General features: G+C 28.7%; 1 protein-coding gene across 1 annotated transcript; it reads right to left on the bottom strand.

Annotated features, from left to right (window-relative positions):
- Positions 1 to 330: 330 nt before the first annotated feature.
- LOC145832439 (transforming growth factor-beta-induced protein ig-h3-like) lies at positions 331 to 12,483 on the bottom strand. The gene is made up of 13 exons (XM_082939753.1): positions 12,095 to 12,483; positions 6,228 to 6,353; positions 5,883 to 5,992; positions 4,839 to 5,084; positions 4,432 to 4,526; positions 3,864 to 4,065; positions 3,498 to 3,677; positions 2,838 to 2,984; positions 2,252 to 2,391; positions 1,622 to 1,864; positions 1,286 to 1,390; positions 885 to 1,023; positions 331 to 572 (listed from the first exon to the last, which is right to left on the bottom strand). The coding sequence occupies exons 1-13, from the start codon at positions 12,481 to 12,483 to the stop codon at positions 331 to 333; spliced, it is 2,364 nt and encodes a 787-aa protein (XP_082795879.1).
- Between the last annotated feature and the right edge of the window lie 680 nt (positions 12,484 to 13,163).

Raw genomic sequence — 13,163 nt, 5'->3', positions numbered from 1 at the left:
TTTCAACCTTCTCAAAAACAAGTTTGTATAATATTTATTATTTAAAAACTCTTTTTGGTTTTATTTCAATTAAAAATCTACTGAAACCTAAATAAAAAAATCTCATGAAATTGCTGGTTATAGTTATAAAAAAATCTTAAAATTTATCCCCGCAGTTTTATTATTACATAAGTTCTTTGTTAAAAACTCAACATTCCTAGCACATATCATTTCTATTGTTTTTTTTACTTTCAATCCGATTTTCAAATTTCTACTCAGGCATCACTGTCCTGTAGTCAGCAATACTTTTTTGATAAGAACTCTAAATCTCGCACCAAGACCGAACATCGTCTATCCCTTCTTGTTCGGGTACTTTGTGACGTCATAGTACTTGGGCACGAGGATGTTGTCTACGGCGTGCACGATGCCGTTACGCGCCAGCAAGTCAGGCGTGACGGTGCGCACCCTCAGCGCGTTTCTCCTCCTGCCGAACATGACGTAGTTGGGGGTTTTGGGGCACGCGGTCACGTGCTGACCGTTCAAAGTTTTAATTTTGTGCGACCGCTGCATCAGCTCATCGAAACAGTAGTAACCTGGTTTATAATTATCACATGTTAATGCCTTTAAGTTTTCTTTTTCAGTTTTTACGATTTTAAAACTGCATGTGTTTGTTTGCAAACAAAAAAAGATCTCATTTTATTTTCGGTAGGTTACTTTATTTAATTGATATATGTTACTGCTAATAAACCGAAGTAATAAATTCCGTGAACTAAAATATACCTTTTTAACACAAAATTTACACTGTATTAACTAAATTACTTAATTACACAGCTCAAAACACAATAAGATGAAAAGTTTTCTTAGTAAACCTTTAAATTGAATATAATATAAATTGTAGTACATACCTGGTAGCAGGTGGAATGTGATTATTCTTCTTGCGGACTCCTTCTTAGCAAAGTGCTTGTTCCACACTTTCCTACTCAGCTGTTTGAACTGGTTGTTGGTTGGAGCTAAAAAGGTGACTGGTTCATTTCTCATCAGCAGCTGTTTAAAAAACACTTTTAAGTTGTTTTATATACTACTTATAGTAATAAGTTTTTTGTTTTCCAACTACTATCGTGAACTTGTATAGAGTTACAAGAAGCTTATAGTTATAACTTTATTTTCTTGTTATCATCGTATAAACGTGAAATAGTTGTAAATATATAAACTCAAAATAAAATTGTACTACTAATAGTATCAAGTTTTTTAGGAATATAAATTTAACTTTAATATAAATTAAAAAGTTATATAAACTTTAACTAACGTATTCTAGTTTGTGCAGCCTGATAATTTGAAGAAGCATTGAGAAGTTTCCGTTCTTTGAATCTTCGATGACTTCTAATAAATTACGCTTTGGAACTTTAAACAGCTGTAAAAATAATGCTTAAAATTAGATAAAGGGATATTTACCTACATTTTTTTTGAAAATTAAATCAAAAATATAAATAAATTCCAAAGCTGAACGATATGTAGTTCATTAATAGTATTTTTATTAATATTGTAGTATAGCTAAACCGAAACCAATATAAAAAAAAACAAATAAAAAATTTTCATTTAAATGTCTCTCAAACGAAAAAAATACAAACTACGATCTTGCAACCTGTTCGACTTCTATCAGGTTTCCGGCGCATGAACCGGAAGTTTGTTGCCTGGCAACGCGTGTGCACTGAACCGCGACGACAAACCCGCTACCCCTGCTGTTGTAAGAAGTCGCGTAAACGGGATGTTCCCCTTCTCGTGACGTCACAACTTTCGTCACTGGAGGGTGACGGAGATCGGCGAGGTCGACAAAATTTGTCACGTGATATTTGAGCTGGTTGACGTCATCAAATTTCTTGTTACTCTGAAAATATTTTAATTTACTATTAGTCTATTTATATTTAAATATAATTTGTCCAATGAAAAGTAGTCAGTAATAAAAAAAACACATCATAATAAAAACATCTTATTCGTTTTATAATATTCTTTTTCAAAAAACTCATTATGTTTTTTATTTTGCTTGTTTTTTGTTAATGGAAAAACATTGCAGCAACTTCATAGGTATTCTTATTACTCTAAAAAGTATTGAAACTATTTTCATTACTTTTGAAAAATTTGAATGAATAATTTTTAAACAACTTATTTAAACATTTAATATAAATTCTTCTTTGTACTGTTAATGAATGTAGTGGAAAAGTATATCGTAGCTTTTTTTTTAGCCTTTTTTATATAACAATTGGTAATTAAAAACCTGAAAAGCACGATTTCTCACAGCGAACAAAGTTATATTCCTCATTTTGCTGAGAGAATCCAGTTTCCCTGAAGATTGAAAATAATCATAGAAGTCACTGAATCCTTTTTCTTCTCTTAAAACGTCCGCAATTGTCCGCACTGTTATTGTGATTCAATTAATTTTAAAGATTAAAAAAATAATGTTGTTCATAAAACTTTAATATTTTTTAAAGTATAAAAAGTTTTACAGATTTTTTTTTAAGCTATTTACTTCAAATATTTTTGACGCTAGTAACATAATTGATTTAGTATATTAGAACTTATTAGTAAACAGTATATTACGTTTAAAATTGAAGTAAGCACTATTAATCTTGTCAAGTACGGTAATTTTTTTGCCTAAATACAAACAAACACAACTTAGTAAAATATTTAACAGTTTTTAGTAAGTATTTTAGTAGGAGAAGTTTTGTCTACTAATTACAAATATGTTCTTGTTATAAAAACAAATCTTTTATATACTTTCTAAGTATAGTTCTAGAAAGGTTTAAACAAACTTTACAAAATGAAAAAAAAATTATCCATACAAAAAATGTTAAATGAGTTACCTTTTGTTATCAAACTGTCAACACTATGAATAACTCCGTTTGTTGCCATGACATCACGATTTATCAGTTTTGATTGGTTGATATGAATTGTGAAGTCGTCAACTCGTGTTTTTAATAAATGACCATTGATTGTGACAAGATTTATACCTATTTTAAAACAGAATTCAATATTTTTTATCTTATTTTTGAAACTTTATGATGAATATCATTTATCAAAATGATAAAATTATTTTTGAGAAAAGTCATAAATTTAGATTGTTTTCAAAAAACTACATAGATTGTTAAACAAGTAAGAGTGATCAAAACTTGTAATAAAGTTTTTTTTAAGTAGAATGTTATGATAAAAACTTTAATAACTTTTTTTATTGTTAAGTTTTACTACACTAAATAGTAGATAGTAAATAAGTATTTAGTAATAGCATATATAATTGTTAACCGCTTTAAAATTTATCCGCCTTATAAGTTAGTTTTTTACAATTTATCGTCTTTTGAAAATATAAAATCATTTAAGACAAATATCATATAAATTTTGACTTTTAAGGGGTTATTTAATAGTTGAAGTGTTGAAATTAATATAGGGAAACCCAAGCGTTTCATGTTTATAAATTAAAATACTCTACAAATTATAACAATTGCTATTTATTTAAATTTTAAACAAACCGGCTGCAACTGAGCAAAAAACTCCGTCAACAATGTGACTTTCGATTACTTCATTCAAACATTCTACAGATTCTTCGTCAAACGAATAGTTTTCGAATGCCGAGTTTGTCGGCGCAAAAAGGGTCACGGGGTGTTCATTTGACTCCAGCAAGCTAATCAAGCCTTCAACTTTGGAAAGCGCTTTAAAGTGTGTAAAAAATACTTAATATTCTTTTACAATAATTGATTAATTTTAATATGCAGTAACTTATCTCTTAAAAACGTAGTTTTTAGGTAAACACTTTCTTTTAAGTACGCAAGTTAATACTTTATTCAAAGTACTCAAGGGTACGACTACTTAAATTTTAATATAAATTCAATAAGAACCTTTTAGAAAAATATAAAATGAGCTGCTTCTCATGCTCAGGTAACTAGCAACGGAATCCTGAACATTGGACAGGATTCCTGATGTTTTGTGGACGACGGCGGTGTCAGACGTCCAGAAGTCGGGTTGGGTTATTTTCTGGCAGTTTGCCGTCCAAACATCGTTATGGAAGCTGTTCAGTCTTATTGTCATTCCTGACTGTGCCTTAAGTTTTTTTTTTTTTGAGATAGTTTGAATTGGCTCACGTCTACTTATTTTTGTAGAAGACTTTTCGAGCATATAATAAATATAATGACTAGTTTATGTACTTTGCTAACTAAAAACGCTCTAAAAAATATAGTAAAATTAGCGACATTTCCTTTTTTGTGTTATAAAAGCTAATTTGTATTAGCAACAAGTATTTTTAAAAACTTTTATTCAACATGTTGTAAATATGTGGCCTTTAATATTTATATTAAAGCTGAAATTTATTAGTAAAAAATCCAATCTTTAGATTGTTCTAAAATATTTTTGAGCTTTCATCTTATCTTGCTAGTTAATGGTTTTAAAATATCATATCGTAAAACTCACTTTGTAAACGTTATTATTTTCAAAAGAGTCGAACCCAACCAGTTTATCTTCTATAATTGAGTTTCCAGCTATGTTTTTCAAATATTCTGCGTTTTCTGTTAGAAAAAATTTGCAAAAAAATGTATTTTAGTTTGACTAACCAAAAAATCATCTGTAGCATTTTATTTTCTACTGATTATGTTAACTGATGCTTTAGTAGATGTATGGCAAAGTAAGTATTTAAAATTCGCATTAGATAAAAGAAATTCAGTAAAATCAGCCTTAGATTGTTTGTCTTATTTATTTTTTTAAATTCTATGCTTGATTGACTTGAAACTCTGCTAGCAAGTTGTTTAAAGATATTTAAAAATTAAAAAATAGCAAAGTTAGATAAAAATTTTCAACGAAAATGTTTTGAAAACAATTACCGTTGGTGTGTTCTGCTCTGAAGCTTGTGAATATTTTCCTCTCAACTTGTTCGCTCCTCTTCCTCTCAACTTGTTCGCTCCTCTTCCTGCTCGACTTCTTTCGCCTCTTCTTGTTTTTTCTTCTGCTTTTCTTTCCTTTCTTCTTCTTCTTGCGCTTCTTTTTTTCCTTGCTCTTTTGGAACAGTCCCCTCTCGTCGATAGTTGAAACTTGTATCGGCTGGTTGAAGGCGAGACTGGCCTTCTTTACTATTTTTTATTTATTTTTAAGTTAAACAAGAATTTGTTTTTTAAATTAAACTTCTCTAATAACTATATTTGAAAGGGAACGAGTCACAAATGCACGAAACGTCACTTTTTTATTTTAAAACACTGTTTTCCAATAAGTAAAAAACAGTTTGCTTATTCATTTTAAAATAGGATTTTTAATTAAAAAGTTTTGGTTTATTCAAAAGTGACGCTCCGTGCATTTATGACACCTTTTATTTATAATGCCACTAGTTGTTATGTATATCTGCATAGAAACATGTGAAAAACAAAATTGACAGTTTTGCAATTTATTTTTGATCAGAGGAATATTATTGACATTTTCAGCTGATTATAGAGATGGTATTTAATCTAAAGTATAAATAAGCATGTAAAATTTATCTAATTTACTTAAATTAACAAAAAAAATAATTTCTTGTGTTTTATAAAATAAAGTTAGTTGTTTTGTTGGGTTCAAAACAAAAAAAAAAAACTTAAAATTCCCTATAAGTACATTCGATAATTACTTTATTTTTAAGTTTTAAATCTCTGTAAATCTTATTATATTATTAATGTAATTAACCTTCGAAAAAACAGTAGAACTCAACTTTATCAAACATGACTATACAATTAATAGAATGTAAGTTTGGTAAAAACAACTGACAGTCAATGATTAAAAACAAAAAACTCAATACAAAATTAATCACCATTTAGTAACTCAACTATTTAAAATTTTTGTAACAAAGTTTCAATCGCCTATTAATATAAATATACAAGAAATAAAGCTTCTTGTTTTGAAACCTTTATTCTTTTGTTTCCTGACGCAGTAGCCTCTCGCTTTACTGAAAACAAATTTCTCACAGCAGCTCCAAGCGATCCTGCCGGTCGGAATGTTCCTTCCGTTTCCGTAGCTGTGAAAAATTGCATCATCATTAAAAATCTCAGAAGTTAATAACTGTAATTTTGTGCTATTAAGACATCTATTTATTATAGATTGTTAACTATAATTATATAGCATTATATAAAATTTAAACTTGTGCAACATACCTTTCTAAATTTAACAAAATTTTTACCAATGTTTTATCAGTTTTTGCATAGTTTTTAACTTAATAACTGTAATTTTATAAAGTTGTGAAATTTTCCAACCTCTTCAAGCAGACGAACTTGTTTTTTATTTTGTTCTGCCAGCACTTGACCGAAGGTTTCAGGTAGGCAACCAACTTCACTGGAAAGTGGTAGAAGTCGGTTGATTCGTATTTACACACGTGCGACCTGTGTTTTAATTAGTTGTTACCTTTGAATGTATATAATGTTATGAAATATTTACTACGCGTTACTTTAAAGTATGTTCTCTAAAAGTCTAAAGAATACCAAACGTGATTTTAATTTCAAAAGATTTTTCTGTAGGTGTTACGAAATAAATAAGTAAATTTTATTTTCTAAAGCGATTAAAAGTTTGCTTTTATTTAAATACTGAAAATTTGTTATTCTAACTTAATTAATAAAATTACTTAAAACTATTGTAATCAATAAAAAGAGTTGTTACAAGATAATCCAGTATAATTAATTAGAATTTTTTTAGTTTTTATGTATCATTATTTCAGAATAAACCTTTTGTAAAAAAAAGTTTTGTCTCGTTAACTTAGATAAAATATATATAAATTACAAATAATGTTTTAACTACATAAGTATTTTTTTATGTCAAACATTTGTCTTATTATGCTAAAAAATTCGTAAGGAATCATTTTATACCTTAAAATGTTTCATAATTAACATGTTAAATATCTAAATACTTTTTATTAGCATGAAAAATATCCAAATAATTAAATTTGTAACTCAGAAACACTATTGTTGATAATTTTAGTTTTTTATATATAAAATATTAAAACAACAGGGTTGATCACGCCAATTCGACCATCAGACCACAAGTTTCGGTAGACTGAGACCGGTTTCGTCCTTATTAGGACTCATCAGTCAGTCACAACCGAAAAACTTGTAGTCGTCAATCTACAAACGGTTTATCATGCTTTCACATGAATCAACTATTTGCTAGCAATGATCAGTGACGTCAGCATTGTCATTTGCCGTGCAACGTTTAAAACAACATAAACCGTTTGTAGATTGACGACTACAAGTTTTTCGGTTGTGACTGACTGATGAGTCCTAATAAGGACGAAACCGGTCTCAGTCTACCGAAACTTGTGGTCTGATGGTCGAATTGGCGTGATCAACCCTATTGTATTGAGCTTGTCTCACGGCAAACGAAAGTCCAGGCTTCTGCTCTGCTGACTTTCGCCGATGTTTTTTGTTAAAATATTAAAAGTTTTAATTTTCAACCCGTAGGTACTTTTAGTTTTTTTTTAATGAGAAAGCTAGTTTTTAAAATTTATTTTTTGAACAAAAAAATAATTAAGCATTAACAAAACTTTTTGTTACACTTTAAGCAATTTTAAACATATACTCTAATTTGTAAAGAAAATAAAACATTACCATTGTAAGTCTATACTATCAAATGTTTAGACACCATTAAAATTCAATTATGATTTAGATATATATCAAACAAAGTTTCAAGTATCACAATACCCCGTAATACTCAGTTGAAAAACTAAGAAAAAATGTTTGTAAATCGGCCGCTCGTATAAAAAAAAAACTTAGCAGCTTTACCCATTTCAAAACTACTATAAAAACAAAGTTGGTCAAATTAGTTATGGAATTTGTGACTAAGATCTTCGCAAGCTGGTACGAAATTACACTGATGTTTTCGGTAATTTATCATCAAAATTTTAAACGTAGATAATGTTCGTTTGAAGTATTGTTAGTAATATATAAAAATGATTGTTAGTTCTACTTTGTTGTTTTGATTAATCGTTTATATGGTTTTGACCGCAAGAACAAATATCATTTAAGTAAAAATATACACGCACATTCATCTATATTTTTAAGTATTCGTATTAAAATAATTAGCTTACAATGATTTTTTTTTCAAACCATAACTCAAAAGCACATGAAACTTAATATAAAAGCAGTTTTCCAATTATAGCATTGTTTTTATATGTAGCTATTTGAAAATATTCATGTTACAGATATAAGTTACTTTGAAAGCTGGGTGGTCCTTTATTAAAAATGTACATAAAAAGATCGTAAAATGTTTAAACTCTTCGAAATAAAACCAAAAAATTTATCCGATTTACAGTTAAATCTCAGTTCATCGGGTCAGACTGGTATAATTATCGCAAGTGCGAGCAAGTAAGTGAGAATAATTACAATTTTGAATTGGATTAAAACCCGTTTGCGTTACTCACTCAAAAGAAAAGTTGCCGTAAACAGACTTGACAATAAAATGTTTACAATTGTCTCTTCGAAATGGGAGGTGTTAAAACGTTTTCTCAGCACTTTGTCTTGATGATAGGTATTAAAACCGCTTTTTAATACAAGCTGTGCTGTAGACAATAGAAATAAAAGTTGTTTTTAAAAAGTAAAACACCACAGGGTAAGGTTAGATGCAGTTTAAAATTTTGTTGCTGGTAGATATAGTAAGTTGGTGTTACGATGAGTTTTATTAACACGGTCGTGCAGATATTCAATTTTTAATATGAAGCGTCATTAATTTTTTTTTTTGTGATTGTAGTATGAGACTTAGCTGATAAGCATATAAAATAAAGTCTTTATTTACTTAAGCCCAATAAAAAATTATAACCTTAATAAACAGAATAATAAAATCAAGAATGAACATTACACCATGGACAATAAAAACTTCTAAATTTTTTTTGCCATAATTAAACAGTTTCAGGCACTTTTTAAAACATATATAGCACAACTTTTAGTGTTTTTCATTATAAGATAAGTTTTTTTTTTAATGTAAACGTTAAAATGTTCTTAAATTTTTAGTCACGTAAGCACAAGCGTCATTTCGTTTTAAACCTTTAAACTTTTAGAAAAAGCTAAAAAAGTACGGTGTTAAACAAAAACGAAAAGACAGCAAAAAGAAGCAAGATGTTAATCTTAATTAAATAGTTCATGAAACTTTGGCTACCAAATTGAACTTTATCAAACGAGCTAATGTCCATATTAGCGAAACGGGTAATGTAAACAATCGGTGAAAACAATAGTTACTTTGTACCGATAGTTTGAAAAATTCGAAAAAATTAAAAGATTAAAGCAGGCGCCTCAATGCCATTGTCTGGTTAAATATTTTAACTGATTATAAAAACACAAAACATGTAAAGGTTTAATGCATGTGTTTAAGAATACAGAACAATAGAACTATTCTAGTTGAAATCGACTGTTTAAATAGGACCTGTCAGCATTTATAAAAAAAGTTTTGCTTTCAATTTATATTAATCATCTATATTTAACTAGGTATTTTTGATACTGATAACCGCCTTTCTCATCAAAAGGTATCGGCTTAGTTTGCTACTTTAACTATAAAATCGTTATTAGTCATAAATAAGCTTTTAAAGTTTTCTTAGACAAATTTTTTAAGAGCATTTTCTCATACAAAAGGGAGGAAATAAAATAAACGGCTGTGTAAACAATAACTTTCAATACACATTTGCGTTACTGAAGAGTTTAAATATTTCGTAAAACTTAATAAAAACAAAAAACAAAGTTTTAAATTTTAAGGAATTATTTTAATATCTATATCAAGTTCAACTATTTCATTGGAAACTTAGTATGCTTTTGAAGTAGCATGAAATATTTATTGCTTAAAGTTCGAAGTGAACTTTATAAATTATTCAGAAAGTTTTGAAAGTACTTTGAACCTTTTCTAGAACAAATGTTAGCTTTTTACTGTTACAACTATAATTTCAACACTTAAATATAATAAGCATATAACACGGCCGTTTAAAGATAAATATCTAAAACGTTAAGTTGGTTGGTAAACACACAATTTAGCGCGATTATGTTCAGATAAACCTCAGAACACAAATAAACCGTTGATAAATTAAAAAGTTGCCAGAAAAGCACAGTAATGATCTTGCGTTCAAAAGTCCATTTAATAACTTTTGATCTTTTTCGATGCTGTCAGACTACTGTGATTTATTGCTTGTTTTTTGTTTGTTGTTTGACAGAGTCAAAAAAGGCAGTTTAATTCAGTTTCAAAGCGAGTATTTTTTAATAAAAGACCTGGTTCTTTTCAAGTAAAAAACTTTGAGTGCTAATAATTGTTTTAAGTTTTATTTGATTCCGAGTGGTTTTTTTGATACAAGTGCATTGTTGTCTTCTTTGTAAAAATATTAATAACTTCTTTTAATTAATTAATCTATACAAAAAAACATTAAATGGTTATAGCCTTTAATGAAAATATATCATAAACATTTTGTAGTATAAAAATTTAAATACTCTAACACGCTTAACACAAAAATTAATTAAGTTTATAATCTTGTTTATCTTCTCAATCAGTTTTAATCATACATCAAAGCGGAAAATTAAAACTTAATTTGAAATTAGAAAGACCACCATGATACTTTGAAGCATTATTTAATCATCTTTTGATAATGTGACTTAGTGGTATGCTTGAGTTACATTCAAATAAAAAGCTACTCTGTTCATTAATCAGGTAGTTTTATACATTTACTTTTCTATAGCTGCTTATGATTTTATAATACATTGTAAAATTTAAAAACAATGTTGTCTGAATAGTCCTACAGTTATATTTTCAAACAAACGCAGTTTTAAAACAATGTTTGTTAGTGGCAATATTAAAAAAATAGAAACTATATAAGCAGAAACAGTTTTTAACGTAACACCTTTTTTTAGATGAGTTGATATAAATTAGAAGTATTTAAAGCTGAAATTTATGCTAAACTATGAAACTTGTTTAAAAATATATCAAGTAACAATAATAATTACATTTACTGGTACTGTATATACTTATTGAACATAGTAAAATACGACTCAAGGTTTTTGTGATTTTAAACACTTATAGCAAGCATTGACTTTTTTAAACAAAAGGAAACTATTTCACTGTCAAACGGATGTTTGTCTGGTGTTTGTGCAAAGAAAAGAAAGCTAAGTTGTTTCTAAATTGCTTCCTATTAAAAGCTTAGTATCGACTAATGACCATAATTTTCAATATCGACACTTTCCAATTTTAAATATTATTTTAACGCAACGGCGTTTCGATTAAGTACTAAAGCTTTGTTATTGAGTTTTTTATTGAGACCTTTTATAGTGAACTTATTTTAAGTACATATTTAAAAAGATTTATTATTGCTTGTAGTTTTTTCTAAAAATGTTGGAAATGAATACAATTTGAGTGAATTTTTTACATAGTAAAAAAAAAATAACGTTTTTACACTGTTATCATATAACACAAGTCTCGAGTTATTTTGACTGACTAAAAAAGCAAAACATACTATTGTTGACAAAACTATATTTAATCAGACATTTATCTTCATTCTAACTTTTATTGTTATTTTTAGGTTCATAACGTCTTATGAAACCAATGCTTAATTAGAAAAAAAATATTTGTTTATCAAGTTTTAAAGCGTCAACTATTTTGTAAATAAATACGACAGCCTCAAGCGAAGTTAACTGCAAAACTGTCATTAAAATTAGTTTAAAACAAATTAGATGAAAACTTATCACTCAGCAGCAAGTCCTTCTATCTTATCTTATTATAGTGATAAGTTTTATCTTATTAAAAACAAAAGCTTTAACAAAACATCAAATAAATATAAAGTGTTTTTGACATTTTTGACATAAAAACTTCATTGAACTTAGTCGCAATATACTGATCGACTTAGTTGGTAATAAAATACGCACTTTCTTTATTTTTTTCTAATTGACTAACAGTGAGATTTTTAAATTTATTTATTAAAAGCATCGGTTTATCATACTTTTAAGTTTTAATTGTTAAATTTATTTACAAACGCTTTTCTTAAGCTTCTATTAATCATGCTTTTAAGCTTTATTGTAAAGAAAACTTCAAAAAGCTGTTTAAAACATATTTTATATAATAATTCTACCTCGTTATGTTAATAATATAATTGTTGTACAAATATTCTCACCTTTTAGTCCAACTTGGACGCTGACCTTCAATCGCTTCGTCCGCGCTCATTTCGCTTTTCTTGCGGAGTTCGAGGTTCATGTTCCTGAAGCTCACGAACCCGTCGCCGCCCACGTTGTCAATGGCGACGTCGAAGTGGGCGCTCAGCCTCCTGACGATCTCCCCCGCCTCTTCTTCGGTCCCCGCCCGTATTTGGAGGGAGGGCGGGCTTGAGGGCGGCTTGCTGACGACCTCGGACCTCCGGGCGGCTCCTCCGACGAGGTTGCTTTCTTGTTCTTTCACTTCCTCGAGGAACTGCTGAATTTTTTCAGATTTCTCCAAGCTGAGTTTGTTGCTTGCGCGACAGGTTATCAAGCAAACTGCACAAAACACAAAATATACAAGCTTCATGCTTTTTTACTGTAAATATATTTCTTTGGCTATTTAAGTTTTTATAGTTTTTCACGAATTTTTATTAAGGTTTTCTGCTCTTAGTGCATATCCTGCAGAAGCTTGTTTTTTTACTGAAACTGTTTTCCCGTCGGCTAGAAAAAGTTTGAGAGAGTTGAGAAAAACCGCCGTTCCACGTCGGTGATTTCGGTCTGTTACGACGGCAGATGTCACGCTTCAATGACCGCACGTGACGTCACTCGTTTTCAGGGTCGAGGGTTTTTGAGTTGACCAACTCATGCTAATTGTTTGAGGGAAACTAAACTTTCTCATAATGATATTTTGTTTTAAAGGCTTTAAGACCATCAAAGGAAAAATTGTAAAACTTATATAAAAAGAAATATATGACTACATTGCAAGAAAAAGAAAAAGTTGCAAAATATAATGAATGACGAAAAAGTTTAATATATCGTAATAGCTTAATCACCGTATGTTATAATTACAGTTTGTTTAGGTTATGTTAAACGAATTGTTTATTTAAAATAATGTGATTTTAAACATTTTGTTTTGAAATTAATAAGTTCTAGTTAAATAAATTATATTACATCTAATAAAAACTATAATGCTACTTAAACTTTAGATATTTGTTTCCGCAATGTTGTTTATTTCCTTTTTATTTACTTCCGTATTGTTAAAAGCAA

This window comes from Thalia democratica, chromosome 3, assembly GCF_965202585.1.
Source record: "Thalia democratica chromosome 3, ktThaDemo2.hap1.1, whole genome shotgun sequence".
NCBI classification, from domain to species: domain Eukaryota; kingdom Metazoa; phylum Chordata; class Thaliacea; order Salpida; family Salpidae; genus Thalia; species Thalia democratica.
Note: the sequence above shows the minus strand (reverse complement) of the source record. Positions and strands in the feature narration are given on the sequence as shown.

Excerpts from the sequence above, each read along its gene's own strand:
- LOC145832439 (XM_082939753.1), bottom strand. The coding sequence starts at position 12,483 with ATGAAGCTTGTATATTTTGTGTTTTGTGCAGTTTGCTTGATAACCTGT. Across the intron at positions 1,865-2,251 it reads TGAGAAATCGTGCTTTTCAG|AGTAACAAGAAATTTGATGA; the intron begins GTTTTTAATTAC and ends AAATATTTTCAG. Across the intron at positions 1,391-1,621 it reads ACCTGATAGAAGTCGAACAG|CTGTTTAAAGTTCCAAAGCG; the intron begins GTTGCAAGATCG and ends TTATTTTTACAG.